This window comes from Lepisosteus platostomus, chromosome 4 (genome assembly GCF_059453375.1).
Source record: "Lepisosteus platostomus isolate fLepPlt1 chromosome 4, fLepPlt1.hap1, whole genome shotgun sequence".
NCBI lineage: Eukaryota > Metazoa > Chordata > Actinopteri > Semionotiformes > Lepisosteidae > Lepisosteus > Lepisosteus platostomus.
The window spans coordinates 31,568,153-31,593,879 of NC_142614.1; the positions used below are offsets into that span (position 1 = coordinate 31,568,153).

At 38.2% G+C, this 25,727-nt stretch overlaps 1 protein-coding gene across 1 annotated transcript in view; it reads left to right on the top strand.

Annotated features, from left to right (window-relative positions):
* The window catches only part of cntnap3 (contactin associated protein family member 3), a 370,114-nt gene that overhangs the window by 276,047 nt on the left and 68,340 nt on the right, over window positions 1–25,727 (top strand). The window contains exons 13-15 of the mRNA XM_088629389.1: window positions 21,753–21,950; window positions 22,808–22,964; window positions 23,541–23,668. Coding sequence (XP_088485515.1) covers window positions 21,753–21,950; window positions 22,808–22,964; window positions 23,541–23,668 — 483 coding nt within the window. The remainder of the gene's footprint in view (window positions 1–21,752; window positions 21,951–22,807; window positions 22,965–23,540; window positions 23,669–25,727) is intronic.

A 25,727-nucleotide genomic window follows, 5' to 3' on the forward strand; every position in this document is an offset into this window, starting at 1 on the left:
AAGTCTAAAGAGTATACAACTTAAATTCTTAATTGAATAAAGATTGTCCCTCAGCAGTGATCGGGATTCAAAACATGGTGTTTTCTGGCGACAGCTGAAATGCTGTACATGAGAGGTTAAGCTTTATTAGCTCCACCAGGCAGTGATTCCGGATACCATTATCTTACTGCGGTATCATACGGTATGACGAGATATGATGTGTTATGACGCGTTCTGATGTGACACGCCCACCGCATTTTACCATGATGTACCCCGCTCGTTTTGAATGGCTGCATCTGTACTAAGACATGTACTGCATGTTCCTTACAGTAGAGTTACTAAATGGTTACTAAAAGTACCAGCTAATATGCAATTGTGTTAGCAATTTTATTTCTTAAACAGAATAAGCATGAATATAACTTGCTGATACATGGGATTTCATCTACAAGTAAAAACTTTTTTTGCAGTTCTAAAAAGGTAAACATAGGGGACTTAGGAGACTGTAACAGACCAATGGATGTCTGTCCTCTTTTGTTGCATTGTCAAAGCAAGGCTCAAGATATCTGTTCTGTATTGACTTTAGAGAAAGGGTTGGATTATGATACTGTTAAGGCGTCGATATTGCACGCCTATGAATTAATCCCTGAGTCATACTGTCAAAGGTTTCCTAACTATACAAAATCCGTCAATCAAACCTTTGTTGATTGCATGAGAGAATAATAAAATGCATGTGAATTACACTATGCTAAACTAAGTGCTTCACATACATTGAAGATGTCTAATTTTTATGAATAGTAGCAATTTAATTTGTATGGAGAATATTTTGGAAGATATTTCCACAAACAATGTAAATGAACAATATTATAAGACAAATTATGCCATCAATAAGTAAAATCGCATATTCAATTTATTATAAAATCATTAACATCAACACAGCACATGGGTATTTTTTTCAGTGTGAAAACGCTAAGACTGAACCTGTGAGTAACAATGTACACCCAATCAACAACACATGTATATGACTCTCAATATTAGGTGATAAACAGTAGAATCACTATTATATTCACTGTTGTATTAACTGTTACATCAGATAAAAAATGTAAAACAAATATGAAATATTTTTAAACCTTACTTTATTTCACACCTGCATTAAGATCACTGTGTGTACAATGTGTATTGTGTTCTGATTACAGAGGGAGTAAAGATTCAGTGAGGAGCAAGGGAGATTACTCAGCTGGATAACTTTGTAAAAGTTATAACTAAGTTACTGTAAGTTTTCTGTACATTTGTGTGAATAGTAAAAAAAAATATTCAAAAACAATCAAGAGTTGCCATTTTAGCCTTAAAAAGGAAACAATAGCAATTAAATTTTCTTAAAAGGGGCTTTAACTAGCTTGTCATATATATATATATATTTTAATTAAAAACATATTCTTATCAGTTTCTCATTGAATCCTTTTTAAATAACTGGGCGATTCAAAGAATATTTAAAGTTTCAAGACATCAGTCAAGCCATGAATTTAAAATGCACTAAGTACTATGTTTACCTAAGTCATTAATAACAGATCTATAAAACAACTTTGGAAACTCTACCATATCACACATACAGATTTCAGTAATATTTGAAAATATTTGTAAGTATCATATTAAATATTAAACTTATTATCAAGTAAACAATGTTTGAAGACAATATATTCCATATTGCATTTAAATTGTAATGTTTTATATTGATAAATCCACCAGTCCATCCATTTTATAGCTGGTTTATCCAGTTGCGTCATGGCAAGCAATGGATGCAAACCAGGCTACACCTTGGACGGGATACCAGTTCATCGTAGAGTACTTAGAGACACTAATGAAACACCACACCAGGTCCAGAAGTTAATTACCCTACTGGAATGTTTTTGGACTGTGAAAATTGACTTTTTTTTGCCATTATGATTTTCAATAAAAAATAATAACTCCAGTAATTATTATCCAGTAATTATTATTGCTGTTATGTAACTTGCCTTACATTAGTAACCAAGATGCATTAGTAACCAAGAGAAGTAGATTCTGCCAGGAACTTGCCCTGTGGGTTTTGGAGTTTTTTAAGATAATGCACCATCAATGAGTACTGAGAATGTGTATTGAAGAAGGAGGGTGAAAATGAAAGCCCACACCCAGTTTCCCTTCCCTCCTACTGTGAGGAGACAATGCACCACCATGGCACGAAACACTCCCTCGAGAAAAGCTAAAACATTGTTTTCTCACATATTCTGTCACGTATATCTATATTTATGAAAACTTTGATGAAGCCAGATTATTATAAAACTATGATTTATTTCAACAACTAAGAAGGAAAAAGGGCAGCAAAAACATACTGTATATATAAAAAACTTACATTTAGGTTTTAAATGTTATAATTTAAAAATATACATTGTGGCTTTACAATATGTATTTAAAACTAAGTACTGTATATTCATAAAAAAACCCAATTGTGATTTCTGTTTAAGGGCATCCTCAAACCTAGACCCTACTGCATGATAGTGCAGAATTCTACCATTGAGCTACCAATGTGTCACTCTGATTTGAATTTCATTTTCCATTACAAGAGATGTACTGTAGTTAGAGGCACACGTCTACAATTTCCTAAAATAACCTCAACAAGTGATCAAGTTAAAGACATCGATATAAAAAAATCTTCATGAAGAAGGTGGAATACTGTTGTGTACCTTATTTTTTTTTTTTTTTTTAGTTAACACTGCCTGCTAATAATGATTTTCATTATTTATTATTCATAAACTAATATAATAAATAATGTTCAGAGACATTATTATACTTTGGTTATTTTAATTTGTAACTACCAAAATGTGGATTTAGTTACATGATTCAAAATTAATTGTGTCTATTACTTGGCCTTAAAAAAGTAGTGCTATTTTTTACAACAATAAGGACAGTAAGTATTCTTTACTGAAAAAAAGCTTTAAACATTATATTAACATTAAACTTATAAAGTAAATAAACTTTATTTCAAGGGGAGAAGGAGGGGTTAGCAAAGTAGAGAAAAGACTGCACAGGGGAACCCAGGTGGCCGACTGCGTCGGCAGCCTCCAGGGCATGAAAACATGAACACCCCTGACATGCAGAGTCGCTTGAGAGGCATTGCCCTCAGGGGATAGAAAGGAGGAGACTTTCTTGACTTGCTGAGAGGTGCTGCCTCACGACGGAATGAATCCCTCAAGGGGGAAGAGAAAGAACCCCTGACTGGAGGAATCACTTTAGGAGGCACTGCTCAAGGGGTTGAGAATGAAGAGAAAGCTGCTTGAGAAGGAAGCGAAAGAGTGTCCCCTGACTCGCTGAGTCGCTTTGAGGCACTGCCTCGCAACTGGGATAAACCCTCAGGGGACCGAGGGAACGAGAATTAGAGTTAGAGTTAGAGTTCCCGAGAATAATGAATAATGTGGCGGGGGGTCCCCTCTGGCTTGTCCTTGAGAACCTCACCAGAAAGAGTTCCCAGGAGAACAAACACCCCCACTCCTGGCATATTAGCAACAGATAATGAGTAGCTGAAATGCCTGAGAGAGTGGTGTTGATGTAAAGGTGGACTGCAGAAGAGGACGACTGGCCCATTGTTTACATAAGTTGAATTTCCAGGATAGCTTGGGCAGTGGAGATGGCAGCTCCAATTCTGATGAAATGAGGAAAGTAAACTGAGTGTTGAGATCAGCGTTGGAGATTGAAACTCACAGCTGAGGGGAAAACATTTATATGGGTACTGAAGTTTCCACAACAAAGTGGATCAGGCTAGAAAAAATGAGAGGCTGGGATACAAGTCAGGTCTGGAATACTGGAAATTGGAATACCAACTGGTGAATTGTGGCTCAAAGAATCTGCGGCAGTCAAGCACATTGCATCCTGAAGAGCATCCTTGAAGGGAAAATGGCTTTGTCTCGGGAAAAAGCAGAGGATGTTGGAGGAGATATGCTTCCTGGAAGGAACTCTTAGAGGAGTGCTGGAACTGAAGGCAGTGAGGACATTAAAGAGACTGAAACGTAAGGCAGAACTGAATCCCAGAGGTAAGATCCTGTTGCACTTGGAAAACAGCGAGAAGAGCGAGGTTAAAATGGAAATAAAGGCGGCCGGTGGAATGGGGGAAAGGTAGAATATGCATTCCTGGCAGAAGAGTAGTCTGTGTGGGCAGATGGGCTAAAGCATGTAGTAACATGTCCATTGAAGCTGGGTGGAGATTTTATTCTAGACAACAAAAAAATACGGAACTCGGAACTTGAAAGGAGAAAGAGCTGAGATGGACATGAGGTTGTGGGATTTGGATAACTGTGAACGGTAAAAAGCGTTGGTTGTAGCATTGGAAAGGCCAGGGAGGTGATCCTCACTAGAGCTGAAGCAAATCCAGGTGAGATGGCAAAGGAAACTTGAAGTTAGGGGAGGAGGATCTTCCTTTATCGGAAATGGAAATAGTGGATTTGATATCAGAAATAAGATTGATCACTGGTCCTGAGGTGTCACAGACGTGGATGGCGGCAACAATAGGGTAGAGCTCTAGAAGGGTTGACGATTATACAAGGAGAGAAAGAAAACCACTAAGCATTGGATATTACTGAAAGACTGACAGAAGCATTAGTGAAAAGGGGGACGTCATGCAGAGAAGAACACCAATTCTTGTAGAAGAGAGAGGCAGTTCTCAAGACGGGGTAGAGATCCACAGTCTGATATCTTTCTGAGCGTCAGCTCAAATAAAAACATGGGCATTGAGAGCCGACTAGGATTGCAAGTCACATGATAATTTCAAAATCTGAAATGAAAATAAAGACAGCTGTTGGGAGGAAGGAGAACTGCAAATTTAATAGTATCTAAAGTGATGGGGCTTTTCTGCTGGAAAGTGATACCAAAAAGGGGGTGATCCAGAATGACAAAGAAGAGACTCTAGAAAGGAGCCAACGAGAAAACCTTTCGGAGCTCAGCTGGAATCAAGACGGCAATCATTTCAGGCTCAGGAGCAGAGAAAGGAAGATTGGGATAAGAATAACATGGAATTGAAAACGAGCCAGTAGAAACATTTCAAAGAACATCTAGAAGGTAGTTAACGATGGAGGGAAGATCCTGAAGGGTGCGTTCCAGGGTGAGAATACAAATAGGTGTATAGACAGATCAGTCTAGAGAGGGCAAGGTGGCTAGGTTATGAATATTCAAATAGGGGCATGCCTTAGAATAGGAAGAGTGGATAAATTACAAATCGGTTCAAACTGAAAATTTAATTGCAAAATAAAGAACCACAGTAACAAAGATAACCAGTAGTAATCCACTCCTGGTGCCACGGAGGGCTGAAAGAACATAAGGCATCCCTGCAAATAGAGAAATTCAGTATAAATTCGCAAACAGTGAAACTTAAGATGTGGATCGCACAATTTAGATCAGCTGGAGATCTCCAGATTCCACTACTCAGTAATTGAGATTAGAGCCGCCTAATATGAGAGAAACGGAATTGACATCTTTACCTTCAAGTATCTGGCAGCGAAAATGAGGGAGAGTGGCCTGACAGCAGCATAGAGTCTGAGGCTTTAGCTGTACTGAGGGTGGCAAAAAAGGCTGAAGATGGGCGGGACTGAAGGAGGTGGAGCTGAATGAAGGGAGAGTTCAAGCTTGAGCAGATGGGAGGTAATATTGGCTACAGAGCGAGAAAGTGGTTCGGGAGTTTGAGAAAGCTACTGGGATATCTGCAGAGAAAGAGAATCTGCTAGAGAACTGGGTAGCTGTGGAGGAGAAGGTCGTAACTGGAGAGTTGAGAGAAGTAGAAGGGGCTGTCCGATTTGCAGAAGGCGGAGCTGCAGGTACTGCTGTAAAGAGAGAAGGATGGAGGACTGGTTGAGCTGAAATGGAATTGCATAAAAGTAGGAGAATAGGGGCTAAACTGTCTTAAGTGAGGTGGAATAGGAATACATCTGTTTATCAGTGATTTGAGGAGCCTTGGAAGAGGCCAGTCCTTGTAAAAGACACGAGTCAGTGTATCCGAGATGGTGCGGCAGCGTTTGAATGGTGTAATGCGGGAGGCTGGATGGGAGAGACAGAAGCATTGGCGACGGGGGAAAGGAGGATTAGGTTGAAAATGAGAAGGTCAAGATGGTGAAACAGCGGAAAACGAACGGCATGGAGAATGTTCAAGGTGCTGGAGGAGAGAAAGGCAGTCTGGAGATGACGGAGAATTAGGCCTGCGAGCCATTATTGGTCTAGACCTCAGAATTAAAGTAAATTGAATCAAAAAAACTCTAGACATGTGTATTAGCAGGGTTAGGGTTTAAATAGGAAAGAGATAATTGAATGATAGAAGAAGTGGAGGAGACCCCTTCCAGTTCTCCCCTAGAACTCCACCTATCGGTTTCCATATTGTAAGAATGAGTACATCCTAACTTTTTCAAAATAACTTCAGTAAGTGACCGAGTTCAAGACTTTAATGCAGAAAATGTTTATGAAGAAGGTTTTTTATTTTAGCTACTACTACCAGCTATACAGAATGTATAATATTCATATTCATAAATTGATATTGTTTATGAAATTCAGAGATATTATACCTCTATTATTTTTATTTTCAGCTATGTAAATTTCCCTTTAGTTACATAATTCCATATTAATATTGCATACTAAATGGATTTAAAAAAGAACAGTAGGATAACAGATTAAATGAAGCCATCATTTCACAACCATCTTATCCACCACAAGTGCCACCTATGAATCACCTTTGGCCAGTGAATCACACAGCCAAGTGCACCAAACGGTACTGTAGCACCTCTAATGCAGCAATAAATATTACCATGTGTTCTATTTGGCTGCATCTGTATATCTACAGTGAGGGTTCCACAGCTCAATTTCTTTTGGATGTACTAATTTGCTCTATGTGCTTGTGGCATAGCAGGTGTTGGGGAGCACAGGTGAATCACCAAGGGGTGGGGGATCTCAAAATCACTGAATCACTGGAATCTCTAGCTTACTATTAAAGCAGTTCCTGAGGCAGTCAGAGGTCTTCTTTACACAGTCTCTCACAGTTAAGAAGAACAGTGAGCAGTTAAAGGGAGATATGGAGGGTAGACAGATCTTCTGGTACAAATAATCGCAGAAGGATTATAGTGCATTCATATTGGTAGCAGCCTCATTCTTTTTTTGGGTTAGGACATCTGGGTTGGGGGTTGGGTAAATAAGAAAGTTGTTAATGAGCCTACCAGGCCAACCATAATCAATCAAGTGAGGCTCTTGCCACTGTTATCTAGGGAATTATACAGTCACAGTTCATGTGGAAAACCCCTTGCCATGCTATCAGAAAGAGAGATCTTTCACAGTACTGTTTCTCTTGATCACTCCCTGTCCTGAATTATTTATACATGTTGAATTATAAATGTTTGAATGTCAGTACTGTTATTTGTGTCCAAGCAGATCATTTTAATTTTGGAATCATAATTAATTGCTTTGGATGATCTGGCCAAGTCCCATCTCAAGTGTCAACTCTGCCTTGCACAAAGAGTAAGTTGATATTCTCTACTTGATATTCTCCAACAGGAGAAACAATGCAATAGCCATTCACATTACACTGAAAATGTTATGCAGCTGTACTGTACTGAGTTAATGAAAGTTCTCTGGTTTTAGATTCCAGACTAAAAAGTAGGTATGAAGTAGCTTATGTGGCATAACAATGTTGCTATTGCTGTATTTAACTAGAATATCTACAACCTATGTAGAGATGCAGCCATTCAAACTTCGCGGTACAAACCAGTACCGCACACAACTACCCACAAGCCACCGTGGCATACCGCGGTACGTGATTGGCTGGCGAAATTGACCGACAGGGGACTCGTGGTGCATTGGTTGGTAGTGAAAAGATTTAATAATTTAATCTCTTTACTGTGCACATTTGAATCTGCTCATTTTTAATATTTCTGAGATTTCCTGGAAGAACTAATGAAGTTAGGAATCCAGTGGTGTCATAAACATAACCGATGACTGAAATAATGAATTCCATTAACTCTTTTCACAAGAAGATCATCATGATCTTTCGTACAATCTTTAGAATAAAAGATGTTTGTTACAATCGTGGTTCAGAAATTACTGCCAGACACCTTTGTTTATTATTTTCTGGCTAAATCTTTGATTTGCATCTGCCAATCATTTGCTTTGCTTATTCTTGTCCCTTCGCCAGTGGTGTCGTTCAAAATGTTACCACATATTTCATCCATGTTATCTTAAATAATTTGACTTTGTATTTGAGTCAAATTTGCATGTCACAAAACAGTCCTCTCCATTTTCATTGAGTTTGTGAAGAGGCTTTAAGACTGCAGTTCTCATTTTACTGGTTTGTACATTTCTTCCATATATTCAGTGTCTTACATTTCATTGCAGCATTCAATTAAAAAAATACTTCATAAATGTCAAATGCTTTCCCATTATCAAACTTAATCCCAGATCATTTTCTAATATTTCCATGTAAACTGTAAAATCTTTCCAAAATTCTTTTGAATCAACTTTCTTCATTGTATATTTTATCTGAGTTAATATATTTGCAACTATGAACCAAGTGTCTGGGTTGTCCACTTGTACACTGCTATAAATAATACAAGTGGTTCTTTCTGTTCTGTCTTCTCTTCTATTTCACATTCAGGTCTCTATAAAGTGATCTACAGTCTAAGATCACTTTAAACTTGAGTCTTTAAACATCTGTGTTTTGCGCCTGTGCTCCTTCGAGCAGGAGGGAGTTAACCCTGCTGGCTCTGATGGCGAACACAGTCGCTTTAACAGCTTTTTGCTTTTTGCTCAGAGCGACTTTGGACATCATACTCCCAGGCTTTCTGCATGAATCTCTTAATATCAGTCATTATCATGGTCTGTGCATCTGTATGCATTAAGATAATCTTTCTGACTGACGGGTGGAGATTCGCAATGAATAAACCCTTGAAATGTGTGTTCTCTTCGCAACCCTCATCATTTCGCCCTGCAAAATAAGTTTGTCTAAGTCTCTCGTAATATTCACGAGGGGACTCGGCTCTCTCGTGCTTAATGTTAAGGGCGGCGGCTATCGCGGCAGACGGGTCAATAAGCGCACTGTATTCTTGGATAAGTGCTTGACAAAGCTGTTCAAAGTTATTACAGACTTCTTTCATCTGCCTAGCCATCCACTCATGTACGGCTCTGCTGGTAGTTTTCCTGACCAGAAACACTTTCTCCTGTTCTGTGGCATTTGGCAGGTACTGCAGGGTATACCTGAGGTCCTGAATATAACTCTCGATATTATTCTCTGACACTGCGGGTCAAATCTCTCCATGTCCTTCGCTAGCTCTCTCAGAGAATGGAGGTTTATTCTCCTAGCTTCTCCGCTGACGGAGATATGGCGGAGATCGTGGTCAGACTTGTCGCTGCTAAGGAGAGTGCTTAATAGCGACTCGAATTCAGACCTTTTAACAACCATTGTTAAACTTAAAGAGTATTACTTTTAAGTACGAAATCACAGTTTTACCACAGAAAACCACAAGATCAAGTATGCAATCAACCCGGTAGATCGCAAAAGATCACAAAACAATCACGCACTGCTTAAAGAGCAAGGGGAACTTTTTTTTCTTTCGGCTTTCAGCACACTGTATTGTCGTGTATGAAACCCGCGGAGTTTTATATGAATTATTCCGCTTGGTTGACTCATTTCAGTCTTGCCACGCCCACCCAGGGACGCCAAATAAATGTAGTGTGCTCTCACGAGGCACCAGTTCAGTAGGGTTTGGGCATTTACTGGGACAATTATTAATTGTAGCAGTAAATCACAAAATGATTCTTTTAATGGCTTTAGAATCCAACCATGCGATATAACTCAAACAACGCACACACACAGGTACTAATACACGAGGATACATTTATCCTAGAATATGCATATAAACCTAACAGATCTTATCAAGAGGGTTATCAGAATACAAAAGGTATATATTCATTCAGTCACGAAGAGTTACATATATCAAGAGGACATACGTTCAGTATGTCATTCATTTAGACCGTTTCGTAAATGAACTTGGTTATAACTTCTACATTGGATACTCAAAACAAGTACATAACTATTAGGAATTAAATTGATATCAACTGGTTGGGATTACAATTGAGTTCTCGAGCTGTAATGCATTGAAGTTGAATACTCATCCAATCTCTGGGGATTCAGATCTCCTGCGGGCTCTCTGGCTCCGTGCCAGGCTGTGCTGTGTGGCTTGCGACGGTGCGCTGCTGATGCTCACTGACCGGCTAGTTACTGTTGGCTTTAACTAGCACAGTTTGTGCAGAGGAGAAAAGATAACTGTGGGTCCCAGCAGGTCAGAAAGAAGACCGGTTCGTTCCTGATGAAGCGCTAGTTCTGAATAGTGATTCAGCTGTCCACAGTTCCGACCTGTTCACGAGGATTGCTGCTGATGCTAACCTCGGTTGGATCCTCTGGTTACTCTCTGGCAACCTCCGCTCTAGACTCTTAGAACAGAGGAAAGTTCTGGCACTCGGACACACTGGCCATTCCGTGGTTGTCCGGGCTGAGTCTCAGGATGGTCAGGAGGCGCGCTGCGAGAAAGTCTTGCCCTTGGGAGCCTTTCTGCTCCTGGGCCGTCCTGCCCTGGAATTGTCTCGCATCCCTGGAATTCTCCTTCGAATTCTCCTACTGGAATAGTTCCACCCCAGGCTCTCTGTGTTGCCTGCTTTTTACCTGGAGGAACTTAAGCTCGTTCATTGACTGAAAATTTCCTGGGCATCAGTGTCCCACGTGGGTTACTCGGCCCTACCAGTCCCTGATTGGTTGATCAAGGTGAGATATGAGTCACTTACTCCTGACACCCCTAGACAGATAGGCGCCAATGGATGACCATTGATCATGATAGCCAGGCTTAGCTAAGTGCATCCCCATTTGGGAGCTGTCCCTTATCAAAAGAAAACATCTTTAAATCAGCCTGCATGAATAGCTTCTCTGTGGCTGCACCACATAGATGAAGAGAGAGATGGGGCCTCATTTGGGAAAGCACAGCAACACTTAATTCTGTCTTATTAACAAGCATTGCCCCTACAACAGAATGTTATGAAAACTTGAACATACAAAAAAACCTACAACACCCTGGTTGCATAAGTGTGCTACCACCCCAACTAATATGTTGTGGAAGCATCTTTTGCATTTATTGCAGCAGTAAGTCTTTGTGAATAATTCTCTATCAACTTTGCACACCTGGACATTGCAATTTTATCCCACTCTTCCTTGTAAAAAAGGTCAAGCTCCTTCATATTGCCAGGGAGATCTCCTGTGCACAGCCCTCTTTATGTCATTCCATAGGTTTTCTATGGGATTGAGGTCTAGGCTCTGAAGCCATTCCTTGGTTGACTTGGATGTGTGCTTTGCGTCATTATCATGGTGGAAGGTGAAATTCCTCTTCATCTTCAGCTTTCTGACAGAGGCCAGCAGGTTTTGTGCCAAAATATCTTGATATTTGGAGCTAGTCATTATATCATCTATCTTGACTAGAGCCCCTGTCCCAGCTTATGAGAAGCAGCCCCAAAGCATGATGCTGCCACCACCATGCTTCACAGTAGGTATAGTGTGCCTTGGATGATGAGCTGTGTTTTCTTTGCACCAAACATATCTTTTAGAATTAAGGCCAAAATGTTCACCCTTTGTCTCATCAGACCATAAGACATATTCCCACATGCAAAATTTAGATGGGTTTTGATGTTCTTTTTTGTGATAAATGGCTTCCTTCTTGCCACCCTACCCCATAGCACAGAAGTGTGCAGAATACGGGAGATTGTTGTTACATGCAAGTACCTGCCAGAAATTCCTGCAGCTCCTTTAATGTTGCTGTAGGCCTCTTGGTAGCCTCCTTGATAAGTTTTCTCCTTGTTCTTTCATCAATGTTGGAGGGTCATCCCAATCTTGCCAATGTCCCTGTGGTGCTACATTTTCTCCACTTATTGATTATAGTCTTCACAGTGCTCCATGGTACATCCAATGCCTTTGATATTCTTTTATACCCATCTCTTGAATGGTACCTTTCAACAATAAGATCCCGTAGATGTTTTGTCAGCTCCTTTGCAGACCATGGCTATCCCGGTACGATGCAACTATGAAAGTTTCAAGGAAATCCTAGAGGAACAGATGATTTTTAATTGGGTTAATCAGAACCACTTTCATTGATGGCAGGTGTCTGCTACTTACCTTTGGACATGATTTTGAATGTGATTAGTTAACTCTGAACACAGCTACAGCCCCCATTATAAATGGGTGTGCACACTTATGCAACCAGGGTGGTGTAGTTTTTTTTTATTTCAATTGTTTTTTCAAATAATTATCTATTTGTTTTTCTCTTGAATTTTGTTGTTGGTTGATGTTATGAGTATGAGAAAACTAACCACTTGATTGTATGCTTTTAAAGTTATTTTATATTGGATGTTTTAAATCATATCATCCATATAAAATGTGGATCCTTCATTATTTACAAGACATTAACAATGTAGATAGCACAGAGCAAGAAAAAGCTAAATTAAGAATTTTGCACATGAAAGCATTTGCAAATGTAAATCACGTAGTGGTCCAGAGTAGATAACTCTATTTCAGTTGACAGTAATTAAATTTTGATCAAATACAAGCCTTTTCATGCCTTATTAACCTTAAAACACAATAGTAAAGTGATTAACAACTGCAAATACTTGTCATAAGTCCCATTACCAAAAACAGGCAAGTAAGTCCAGAGTAAATGCACAGTATATCCAAGACTGCATAATTCATTGAGTCTAATTTTAACTGCATCAGTCTTTATTGGGAAAAAAAAATGACAAGACATACTGTAAGAGTTGTGTACCTATGCGCATGGATTTGGTTACACCACAATGATAACAATAATACATTTTATTCTAATCACTTCCAGATCATTTTCTACATTTAGAAAATACATTTCTAAGTGCCATCAGCCTTCATTTGTATAGATTTAGTATAGAGAGGGGAAAATATCAATTTATCTTGAAAGTTCAGGAGAACTAATTTGTGTATACAGATGCAGCCATTCAAAATGGGTGGGGTATTTCGCGGCATACCCCGGTGGGCGTGTCGCGGTATCACGCAGTATCACGCGGTTAATCGCGTCATTTGACATCATGCCGGAAAGTATCCGGCATCACCTTGTAAAACCGCCAGGGGGAGCTTAACCTCTCATGTACAGCATTTGAGCTTTTAAATTTGAACTGTGTATTACAGCATGTTAATCATCAGTCATTAAAATGTTGGTATATTTTATGAAATCAAGATTGCTCAGTTGGACAAAAGTACACAACCTACCTTTATCAGAAATATTTATGCATCAAAGCCTTTACCGAAGATATTACTAATAGCATTAATAATGAATGACTTTGGACAAGCTGTATACTCAAAGTATAATTTCTTTAGCACATTTGTACAAGCACTTGGAATCTGTCCAAGCCCTACTTTGTCAGGCATTTTCTTTTACTTCAAGGGGCATAAAAACTCACTTGCTTTTAACAGGGCATTTCATAATTTCTAACTACGAAAATGATTTAAAATGCGACACTTATCATTCAACTAGAGCTCAAAATATCACAAGGATCCTCAAGAGCACAGCAAAGACTGTATTAAAAGATACTTGTATGAGATACATGAGAATCCAGGCTTTTTTTATCAATGCTTTCTTTTCCGTATACCAGATATTATGGAACCACTTCAGAAGGGTGTCAGCCAGTCAGATTCCAGGAATCGGTACTTTAAAGGAAAAATACATGGTATTGTAGACTGGTATTCCATTTCTCCCTAAACATTTTAAGCATCGAAGTATTTAACTAACATGTGAAATAGCGCGTGAAAAAGTGGTAGTTTTAAGCTTTTCTGCTAATATAATATGGAATCACGTATCTAAAGAATTAATAACGATATGATTATATTCATGTACTGCGACAGGGCTGTGTAGGGCTGTTTCGCCTCTCTCTTCATACGACTTCCCTTGTAGCCCACTGGTCTACATGCCCGATTACCAACTCATGGGTTGTGTGTTCAAATCCAGCTGGTGCTGGACTTTTCTTTTAACAAACATTTCTTCGAAAAAATAGAATAGCAATATTATGGACAATCAATTGACTTTTATATTTCAAAATATCACAACATAATTCTAAGTCTTTTTTTATAACAATGAATAGTCACCTTCTTCCCTTCTGACAACGGTCCCTGCTTCTGCTTCCTGCTTCTATTGTGTGTGTGTGTGTGGGGGGGGGATCCCTTCAGATCTCCCTTCAGATTTAAAAGGTTATTAATCATATCTTCGGTGTCGCATCTTACCAGTGCAGCTGATCTTTTGCTGCCTGGGTGGGTCAGCTATCACAAAGCTTTAGAGAACCTAACATTTCTATTATTAATAAATTGTAAATTTGTAATAGAGTACATTTTTATAGAGAAATGGAGGCTGGACAGTATGCATTACAATATAAACATTTATATTGATTTAAATCGCAAACGCGTGTTTAATTATATGTGTTTTTTTAATCATAATCAGACTAATGCAACATAAATTGATACAGTATCTTTGTCTTCTAAGTATCTTTATAAACTTTCAGCATAGCTTTCTACCCATTTAGATTTATTTTTCTTGGGATTTTGGGATCAAACGTGGAAGGATTAGATTGTAATCGTTTTTATTTTTCAAATACGTTTTAGAAAAGTGTAATATATACCTGCCCAGACTGTACGCCTTCCTAAACCCCGCCCTGACCACTTTCATTCCTGTCCTGCTCTTCCCCGCGCACCCCAGACGGACGCTCTTCGGCCTTTGCCCGGGACGAATGTATATTTTGATATTTACACCCGGCGCGGCACCGAGGGAGCGTCTGCATTTATAACTTAGTTTTTAAAATTAGTCAAGCAATATGAAGCATCTCCTTTTACTTTTAAGTCCCTTAAATACATTGAGCACAGCTTTCTCACCACTTAAGATTACTTTTTGATACCATCCTTACACAAAGCAGAAACTTCTTGTATTTTCCGATGACATACAGTACAAGTGGAAAGATTACAGATTTTAATCGTCTTTAATTTTGTTACGTTATACGTTTTAGGAACGTTTCATCTAAACAAACACCATAAAACTATTCTCGATTGTATTTCTGAATGTTATGTTACACCTACAGTAGTTCACTGCTTTAAATACATCGAATTAAGAAAGTTAGGTGTAGCACTTTAGATCTTTAGATCTGAACCAGGGAAAATCTGATCTTGTTTCTCTATAACAATAATAAAAAACTTTATTTTACATATGACCTTTAAAAGTGGCATCTCAAAGCAATACAGAAGATGGAAAAACAGTTAAAAGGGACCAAAGTAAATACCAGACAAACGCAAACGCGTTTTTAATCAAATGCTTTTATTCATTCAGCAGAGAGAGAGGGAGACATCCAGCAGAGAGAGACACACACACCGGTTTCCATTGACAAAAGTAATTGTTTTTTTTTCAATTCCTCTTGTCTAACAGGAATGTTTTGTTTGTGGACAGACTGTTAGACTAGAGGAAAAGAGTGTCTCCTTTTACGAAGCATTTCGTTGATCCGATCACAAAATATTTTCCAGTCGCACGAAGTAAGGGTTGAGAATCTCCGATTCACCATGCTACTAATGGTTTCCCGGAGATTGCAAGGCAAGGCACTTTTGCCTCTGGACCCATCGAAATTTACAGACGTGGTCCACCCCCAGTAAATCAAAAGTCACAAGATTTCGAAACACGAGGGCGGCGTAGCGGTCGGCTCTTGCTTTCCCATCTATACCGATGCACTGCAAGTACAACCCCCCCTCCATCTCTTGAGTGATGGGTAACAGTTGGATATCTGGGAGAATTATGCGTCCCACTGGAGTTTGTGAATTCCGCTCTGTAAATGGTGCTTCCTGGGGGGAGATAGACGGTGGGGACAGCATCAACAAATTCCTGCGCGGTGGTGAGCGGAGAGGCCGGGATGGAGTGTCCTGAGGCGGTGTGCGCTCAGCGGGGGGCAGAGCTTCAACCAGGCATTGCAACCTGCACGGCAGAGAGAGGCACTTATCGGGAGACAGCTGCTCAACTGTTTGACTGCTGGAACATACTGTCTCCTTCCTCTGCATTTTGTGGAGTGTCAGGAGTGTCAGGAGTGTCTCTAGCCTCCCAATCCTCCCCAGTAATGCGTCATACTGCTCCCGCTGCTGCCGAAAAGTCTCCACACAGGTGGTGCTTCTACAGGTTGGCACCCTGGCCAGTGGCCAAGAGCAGAGACCCACGTCCTGTGGCAAAATAACATAATTCATGTAAGAAATAAAGTCACACAGTAGTATTCATCAGTCTCGGAACAGACGTCAAAATAAACTTTTCTTTTTTTCCGTCTTACCGCTTTCTTTTTTACTGTCCTGGTGGTAGATTTTGAAGATCGTTTCGCCGGTGTGGTGTTTTCTTGAAGAACAGGCTACAAAGAAATAATTATAATTGAATTTAAAATTCAAAAGGCAATAATACCTTGTAATATGCGCTGTAATCGCGTATTTCAGATGAAGTCTGCTGTATTTGCTTACCCTTCGCTCTTTGGAAGCTGGGGTGGCAGAAGCACCCCGTCTCTTCCCGTAAAAGGTCTTGGTCTCCATACTGTACTGTGGTCGCTGTAGCGCAGGTTCGCAGTTTTTCTTGTGATGGGAGCTCACCCAATCCCTTGGTGTATTTATGCTATATTCACATGTACGGCTAGAATGTGTTCATTGTCTTCCAATGAAAGGCGGGTGCCTTTTGCCGAAGTCGGGAGACATTAGAGACACACCCGGACTGTTAAACCAATGCATTAGCACATCAAAGCCCATTGAGGACCCGGGCGCATTGTTTTGTCCCTTGATTTACTGATCTGCATTAATTATGGAAATCGAGTTCCTGCTCTTTGCAGACGACCTGGTCCTGCCGTCGCCCACAGAACAGAGGCTGCGCCAGAACCTGGCACTGCTGGAGCAGCACTGTCAGACCTGGGCGCCGACAGTCAATCTGGACAAGACCAGAGTTATGGTTTTCCAGAAAAAAAGCCAGACCTCAGGGAAACAGGTACAAATTCACACTTAACAACAACACATTAACACCTAACAACGGGAGCAGGGACGAATTAGGCCAGTACCCACTATTGTTAAACATACAGAAAAGAATATTAAAGTATTGAAGTATTGGCTTTAGTATTAGCCAAACAGAACATTAAAGTGCCCCTTTTCCATTCAGCGGGTGCCTGAGCCGCTGTGTCCTATCTTCTGACAGTCACCGTTGTGAATGTCTGTAGAGTATATCTTATTTTTAGTACTATATTTTTGTATTATATTCCCTATTAATCAAACTCTAAGAGTATATATCGGCTTGTCCCCTCCTCCCGCCCCTCTCTGTGACAGTAGAGTAGAGCCTCCTGTCCAGCCAGCACATGTCCACAGACATTCACAACAGCGACATATCATAAAACGTTTGCACATATAGTTAAATTATTAGTTGTTTTTCATGAAGTTAAAAAAAAACACTTGAATTACTTATCCAGTCTCTCGAAATAAAGTTATTTTTCAAGCAATGCAACAAACGTCGGGCAATGTGTTTTTTTTAATCCAACATTGACAGCCACATCTTAAATCTTGTCAGTCAGCTCTTTTTTCTCTATTTGAATTGTGGCTTACACATCGCACGACTTTAAAAGCTAGAAAGACAGGTTTCGATTCACATTAGCTGGCGAGCCTTCTTAACAAAAAACAGACAATACACAGGGAGGGGGAGGTCAAGCGAGAGAGAGAGTTTTTTACCCTCTGTCAAAAAACCCAAATAACCCGGGGCAGAGACTCTGGGGGGATCATTGCGTGGTACACAGCGGAGCTCAGTCAATTCTTATGGAATGTGTTTTCTTTCTTTCTTTTTTTCAGCATGGAATAAACCTGTTACTTGATTCATATGGATGCCCGGTTCCGCTGGGGATTCAAAATTCAATTTAGAGCTTTCTGACAAGAGGAGACACCCAAATTAATTATGTAACATGCCATTGTTTGTGCATGAACAAAGTTATACTGAGATTTCCTTAGATAGGGGATTAAAAAAAATGAAAAAAAATTTTGAATCCTCGGCGGAACACATTCCATAAGAATCAGCGCTTTTACAGTATATATCGCCTTTAAAGGTGGCTTCTCAAAACGCTTTACAGGATAAAAACAACAAGAACAGCAACAACAACAATATTGTATTTCATTGCACTTTGAAAACCAAGTAATAACTTAACTATATGTGCAAACGTTTCATATGTCGCTGTTGTGAATGTCTGTGGAGTGTATCTTATTTGCCTTACGTCCTGGTTATCTCGCTCGCCCTCCCCCCCTCTCTCCCTCAATTCAATTCTATTCAAGGTGTTTTAGTAGCATGACAGATGGGTACAATCAGTGTTGGGTATTTACTTTGCTTTGAGATTCCACTTTTAAAGGTGATATATAAAATTTTAACTAAAATAAATTGATATCTTTGTCTTCTAAGTATCTTAATAAACTTTCAGCATAGCTTTCTCCCTGTTTAGATGTATTTTTCTTAACTAGTATACTTTAGATCTTTTTTTCTGAACCGGGGAAAATCTGATCATGTTTCTCTATAACAATAGTAAAAAAACATTTTTTTACATATCACCTTATGTGATATCACCTTAAGGATGAGCAAAGAAATTTAAAATAGTCTTCTTTAGGTGTGAGGGTAGGACTGGATCGCAGCAGGCATAATCGGCAAATTAGGAAAACAAAGAACAGGACAGGCGTGGCGTTTATCCAGAGAGCGAGTGATCAGAAAAAGGAACAGCTGTTACACCCAGGTTTTACACTCTCTCTCTGTTGAATGAATGAAAGCATTTTATTAAAAACGCGTTTGCGTTTGTCTGGGTATTTACTTTGTAATCTGTGGTTTACATCTACTGTATTGTTTTGAGATGCCACTTTTAAAGGTGATATGTAAAATAAAGTTTTTTATTATTGTTATAGAGAAACATGATCAGATTTTCCTTGGTTCAGAAAAAAGACAATTAAAATCTGTAATCTTTCCACTTGTATGTCATCGGAAAATACAAGAAGTTTCTGCTTTGTGTAAGGATGGTGTCAAAAAGTAATCTAAGTGGTGAGAAAGCTGTGCTCCTCAAAGCGCTTTACAGGATAAAAACAATAACAACAATAGTGGCTGGGCAAATGATTTTTTTTTATAGAAATACAAAATGAGATACTGTATAATGATGTGCATGAACAAAGTTATACTGCTATTTTCCTTAGATACGCGATTAAAAAAAATAAATTTTTTGAATCCCCAGCGGAACACATTCCATAAGAATCAGCGCTTTTATATATCGCCTTTAAACACATATATTTAAACACGCGTTTACGATTTAATTCAAAACGCGATTCAAATCAATATAAATGTTTATTTTGTAACGCATAGGTGACTATTCATTGTTATTAAAAAGACTTAAATCCGATCATGTTGTGATATTTAGAAATATACATTTGTTTGGTGCGAGTGAGGTTTTATTTAATCTCTGACCAAGGGAAACGTTTCATTTTTTCAAAGAAATGTTCGTTAAAAAAGTCATAGTTCCAGTGGGATTCGATCACAGACCATGTGACATGGGAGTCAGGAACCTTACCCACAGTACCACCGGCACGGTCACATGCAGAGTGCTGAAAAAGCACTACAGAAACATTATCGACAGACAATGCACAGTGTGTACTATTCTTGTGTTGCGGTACATGAATATAATTATATCGTTATTAATTTCTTTAGATACGCGATTCCATATTATATTCCCTTTTAATCAAATTCTAAAAGTATGCTTGTTGACTCCGGTATCTCTTTAGTTTAAGACTTCGATGCTTAAAATGTTTAGGGAGAAATGGAATACTGGTGTGTATTTTTTCTTTAACGTACCAAGACCAGCCATATACTGTATGTTTATGTTCCAAAATTAATATCGTTTATGGCCTTCACACGCGTTACAGTATGCTCCTATTCTTTTTATGCTCAGCTACTAAGATTTCCCTTCAGTGGTAAAATTCCATATGAATATTCAATACTACAACGGGCACAGTAAAGACGTCTACTGTAAATCTTTCTACGACAGACCAACGGACCACGAGTGCCCCTGTCGGTCAACCAATCACGTAACGTGGTACCGCGCGTCATCTTGCGTCACAATGCGCGACGCCGTAGCCAATTACCTCCGGTAGGTGTCTGTACCGCGCACTTTGAATGGCTGCATCTGTAGATGCATATGCACATTTATTCATTTTTGCTCTCTCCTCCAACCATGCATTCTTCTCAACAAAAATAACAGGGGAAGGTGTTAATTTGTACTGTCATCTTTTCAGAAGAAAAAGGTTTATGTGTCATATAATGTTGATAGACATTTATGAAACAGTTTATTGTGCACTCTTTCCGATTTGAACATAGCCAGAATAGTAATTTAATTAAAAATAATTTGTTATCTACTTTAAACAATATTCTAATAAATAGAAACATCAATGTTATCAGGCCTTAATGCTGATGTCTGTGCAGGAATTGTCACGAACATGGACAAAAATCTGTGTCAGGTCTTGTAGTAGACCCTATGCGATGCGGTAAGAGCTGGAGAATACAGGAGGCGTGGTAAAAGGAAACACACAGGGGTTTAATAGTGCACAAAATAAAAGTGACAATCCATGAGACAGTGAATGGGGAAGACAGAGAACGGCATCCAAATCCAAATGGGTCCAAAGGCAGGTCAGGGCACAGTCCAAGAGTCCATCAACGAATAATCCATCCTGGGACGCAACAAGGTTAAAATCCCCGGGAGAGGGGAACACACGGACAGGCAAAACGTGGAGGTCCAAAGGTGATGGGGCGAGATCCTCCAGACCCCGGGCTCAGGAAACGGGAGGTGTCGGGGATGAGACCCATGCCCTCAGGAGACGGACGTAGGGTTTCCTGGTGCTAGGTGGGCCTCGCGACATCTTTACCCTAATGATGAGCGCCGAGTACTGGAGGAGCTAGTCTTTAAATAATAAAGCTAAGAGGGTACACCTGGGGAGCTTAACAATCACAAGGACAATAATGGGAGCAGTGGAGTGCCCTCTAGGGAGGTATGTCGGGCGGGACAGGAATGTGACTACATGGAGATCATTCAAATGCTTCTAAATAAATTGAATACTACCATTATAATATCTGTGGATTAGCAATAGAAACCCTTTTGTTGTGCCCCCTTGCTTTGTAAAGGTCTTTATAAATAAATCAAACACACATTGCTTCATGTCTGGATTAAAATATATCTGTACAAAAGATGTATAACCACCAATAAAATGACCCTGAACAAATGCAGGCCTAGAAGTAAATGAGTTAATTAATACTGGAATATATTACTTCTCTTGTGATCTTAGATACCTACAGTGTCTACACTGTATGTACAGTGTCAGCAACATTTATTTTAATTCAGTAACACTTTGCCTCCAAAGTTTCTGTTGGTGTTGTAGTACCAGTGTTTTGAAGACAAACCAATAGGTATTCCTATATATTATATTTAATAGAATGTGATTTTTTATTAGCACAGTTTGGATAAATATTTTTAGTTTCAAGGGACATCAGCAAATTAATTAATAAGTATAATCTAATGAATATTAACATGATGGTTTCCTAGATTAATTATTAGTTTTATTAATACAGTTTCAAAAATTAATAAGCTATAGGAATTAACTTATTTTTTACTTTCCTAATTAGATAAAACTTGGACTGTGGTGCAACACAACAATACAGAACTGACTACATTAAAAGCATCCAGTGGGGTAAATCACCGCTTTGTCTACTTTAACTATACTGCCAATGTGGAACAGCTCGAGGCTATAATTAACCAAGCAGAGTACTGTGAACAGGAGCTTAGCTACCACTGCAAGAAGTCACGCCTTTTAAACACACCTGGTAAGTACTTTTTTATTAGAATTAATACCGCAATAAAAGTAAAATTTATTACATTTAATTTCACCAATAATGTTTATTATGCCACTTCTTCATAAATTTATTTGCTTAGGTATTTCAGCAAGTCCAGTCTTTCTAAAAAATATAAAATGTGGGCTACGTTTTCTGTAGTTAAAATATTTTTTAAATATATTTTAATATTTATATTGTGCTCATCCTTCAAATATTAAGCAAATTTCATTTTTTTCATATTTTTTTTCTTTTGTGCCTAACAGAATACAATTTTCTTTTAAAATTCATGTTCTATTATATCTTTTATTAAAATATAACATATTGTGAGTCACAGAAAAACACTTTCTCTTAAAGGATTATGGGAGTATTGATAAACTAACCAGCAGTAATGTCAAAGCCAATACCTTGGCTTTTTTTAAAGAAATAGCTGGATGACATCCTTGGATCAATTAACTATAAATTACCAAATGGGCCTGGTGGGTCAAAAAAACTCCTTGATGAATGAAAAGGACTATAAAACACAAATTATATTGTTACAAAATATGTGGGAAGAGAAGATATGTTGTATTTATTACATGACTTGCTTTTTTCATCAAGTGATGTTCAGTATTTCCTAGAGTTTTTGAACATTTGAGAGATTATATTTCAGAGTTTTCTAGGATAAAACCAAAAAAAATTGCAAAACCCTTTACTTATTTATTCATTTAAACCTTCTAATAGTTTATGTTGTGTAAAACATTGTAAATTTCAAGGCATTCATGGTTTCACATTTTGCGGATTCCTCAGAAACAGATTTCTCTCTTTGATGATGATATTTCTATCCCGTCATTTTTCTCCTTATATCTCAGATGGAACACCTTTCACTTGGTGGGTTGGAAGAACAAATGATGCACAAAAATATTGGGGTGGTTCCGTACCTGGAAGTAAAAAATGTGCTTGTGGACTGATGGAAAACTGCATTGATCTGAAACACTATTGCAACTGTGATTCTGACAGAAAAGAATGGTAATCTGAAACAGTTTAATTATTGTTTAATGGTTGTACTCCCTGTATTTTGTAAGAAATGTAATACTTATATACTGTATAATTAATACTTATTAATTATGATTAATAAATATACACTTAAATACTTTAAAAATACATATAAAGCTATAATAAGTAGGTTATTTATTGTGTTGATTTTAACATTCTAAAAAGCAAGTTGAAAGTAAGGTTTGGTATTAGTCACATAATATATATTATATGTCTATGTAAGTGACCAATACCAGACCACAGCATTGCACTGTCCCATTTTTATTTAAAAAAAAATAAAAATATTTTTTATAGCATTAAGTAACCCTTTCAGTTCAGAGACAAACATTATCATGTTGCAAGATTAAGGGATTATTGTGGCACTGTAAAAAAGTGATTTATAAATTCAAAGACTTCTGTTTCTTCTGATTATTACAGTGCTTGACTATAAAATACAAATATATGACAAGATAAAAAGTCACATTTTCTCTGAAGAAACAAATATGATTCTTATAAATAAAAAACGAACCTAATGTAATTCTTTAAAATGTCTTTTTTGTCTAATTTTAGGACAAACGACTCTGGCCTTCTCTCTTTCAAAGACCATTTGCCTGTCTCTAAAATAATGTTTGGTGATATCAATAGAGCTGGTTCAGAGGCAGCTTACAGAGTTGGACATCTACAGTGCTATGGTGATAGTAAGTAATTTTCTTAAATATTTGTTCCTAGTGTTAATTCTGTCTTGAAATGCAGTATATGTAAAGAACACTTGGCTTTATGTCGGAAAATCCAAACAGGGAATAAGATCTTTTATTGATTTCTAATCAAGGTTAAAAATTCAGATCAGCACAGAAGTGAAATCTGCACTGGTCAGTTTCTAATTAAAGAAAGCTAATTAAATAATTTCCTTCTACTCTAATATGTACTAGCAACATTATTTATCTTCATGTACTCTAGATATTTAAAAAGAATTATAACATAGATTGTAAATTCTCTGTCACTTGTGTTTGTCATTTTTGTAAATGATTTACTCTTGCTATAAAAGTGATAAAGTAATTAGTTTAAAGTTTAAACCAAATACCTTGGGTATGGTTCAGAAACAGTATAATGCATTTGAGGCACAACAGAAAAAAATATTATTTAAGGGAAAAATGTTCCAATAAAACAAAGGAATAAATAAGAAGGGGGTATATCAAGGTTACTGTTCCATTTATGTGAGCCAAACATGTCTTTGAAGTTCACTTAAGTTACACATTGCAGCTTGCAGATTAGATATTTTTCACCAAAGAGGCTCCAAAGTCAGGTTTATAATATAACATATGACTCAGATATGAGTTCTCTTATGGAAAAAAAGTATTTTTCATGGTCTTACTTTTAAGCCACCCCTAGTTCTCTTGTTGAAAAAGAAATGAGTCAGCAGCTGAAACTTGCTTGTGAGTCTGAATGTAGACAAACTTTCCTTACTGAAAGCTACACATTTATATAATACTGATGTGCTTGGTCCTTCATTCCTGTGTTTTATTGTGATTCTGATGCAGGATGTATATTTTTCTCATTCCTCACATAGTAACACTTGCAAAATATTTTCTGAGATTTGAAATTAATTTGTTTAAATTTTTTATGTAGGTCTTTAAGGCCCACTTTAGGTCACATTATGGTTTCCTTTGTGGCAGCATTTTCACATATCCTCCTCCCCAGCTTAAACTACAAGGTTGAGCAGTTGAAGCATCAGCATTGGTATTCAAGATTTCTGAACAATGCTGCACAGTAAAAAAATAATTATGTTAAGATGACAAGCCATCTTTTAATCTTGAATGGCCTTGTTACTACCGGATTCTTCTCCATATTAGATTTCATCCACAGTAGACATGGTCAGTAAGTGCTTGACCCTAAAAATAATATCCCAATTAGGGTTTTGATTGCCCATTTTATGGTTTGATCTTCCTTCCCCACCACTGCTTCATTGTATTCTCTGGGCAAATGTTTTCTGCTACGTAGACCTGCACATTCTCTCATTTGTGACAAAAATGTACCCAGTTCTTTCTCCAATGAATCTAAAAAGAAATCTAAAAAAAGATTTATAAAAAGAAACATTCATTAAAATCTGGCACCACCAGAACACATTTCACCAGAGTGCTTGCTTGCTTCAAATTGGTTAATGAGGACTCCGCTTCTTTGAACCACCATACGGACTTAGGCACCAACATCTGGTTCAGCTGTGTTAGAGCACTAGATTATCATGGAGGTATTAAATGGCTATAATATCCAACTAGCACTAGAACTAGGTCTAGACCTTCACAGTCTGCAGTTGGACCTATCCATTCCTAACTACACACCCCGGATATTAGGTCCAGGTGGAGTCATTCATACTATTCTGAGGGTTCAAATTCAACCTGCCCCAGCCTGCCCCAAGCTTTTAAGGATCTTGTGACAATGTTGTAGATGCATGGTTCATTCTTCACTGACAATAACTGCATCTTCAAAATAGGTCAAAGCTTATTCCATATAGGGTTGCTTTTTTTAGAGAGTACTCCATGCAAGCCAAAGTGTAGAACTTTATATTAATACAGCCCCATGGGTATTGCAAAGTTGTTTTGGGCTTATCATCCAGTGCAAGATTAATTTGCCCATATCCTTTTAAATCCAGGGGAGTGAGATAGTGAAATCAAACACACTTTTCCAGGATCTTATCCAGGCAATGAATAAGTGTGAAATAAAGAGACCTTGTTAAACTTCCCAGAAGTTATTAAAAAATCC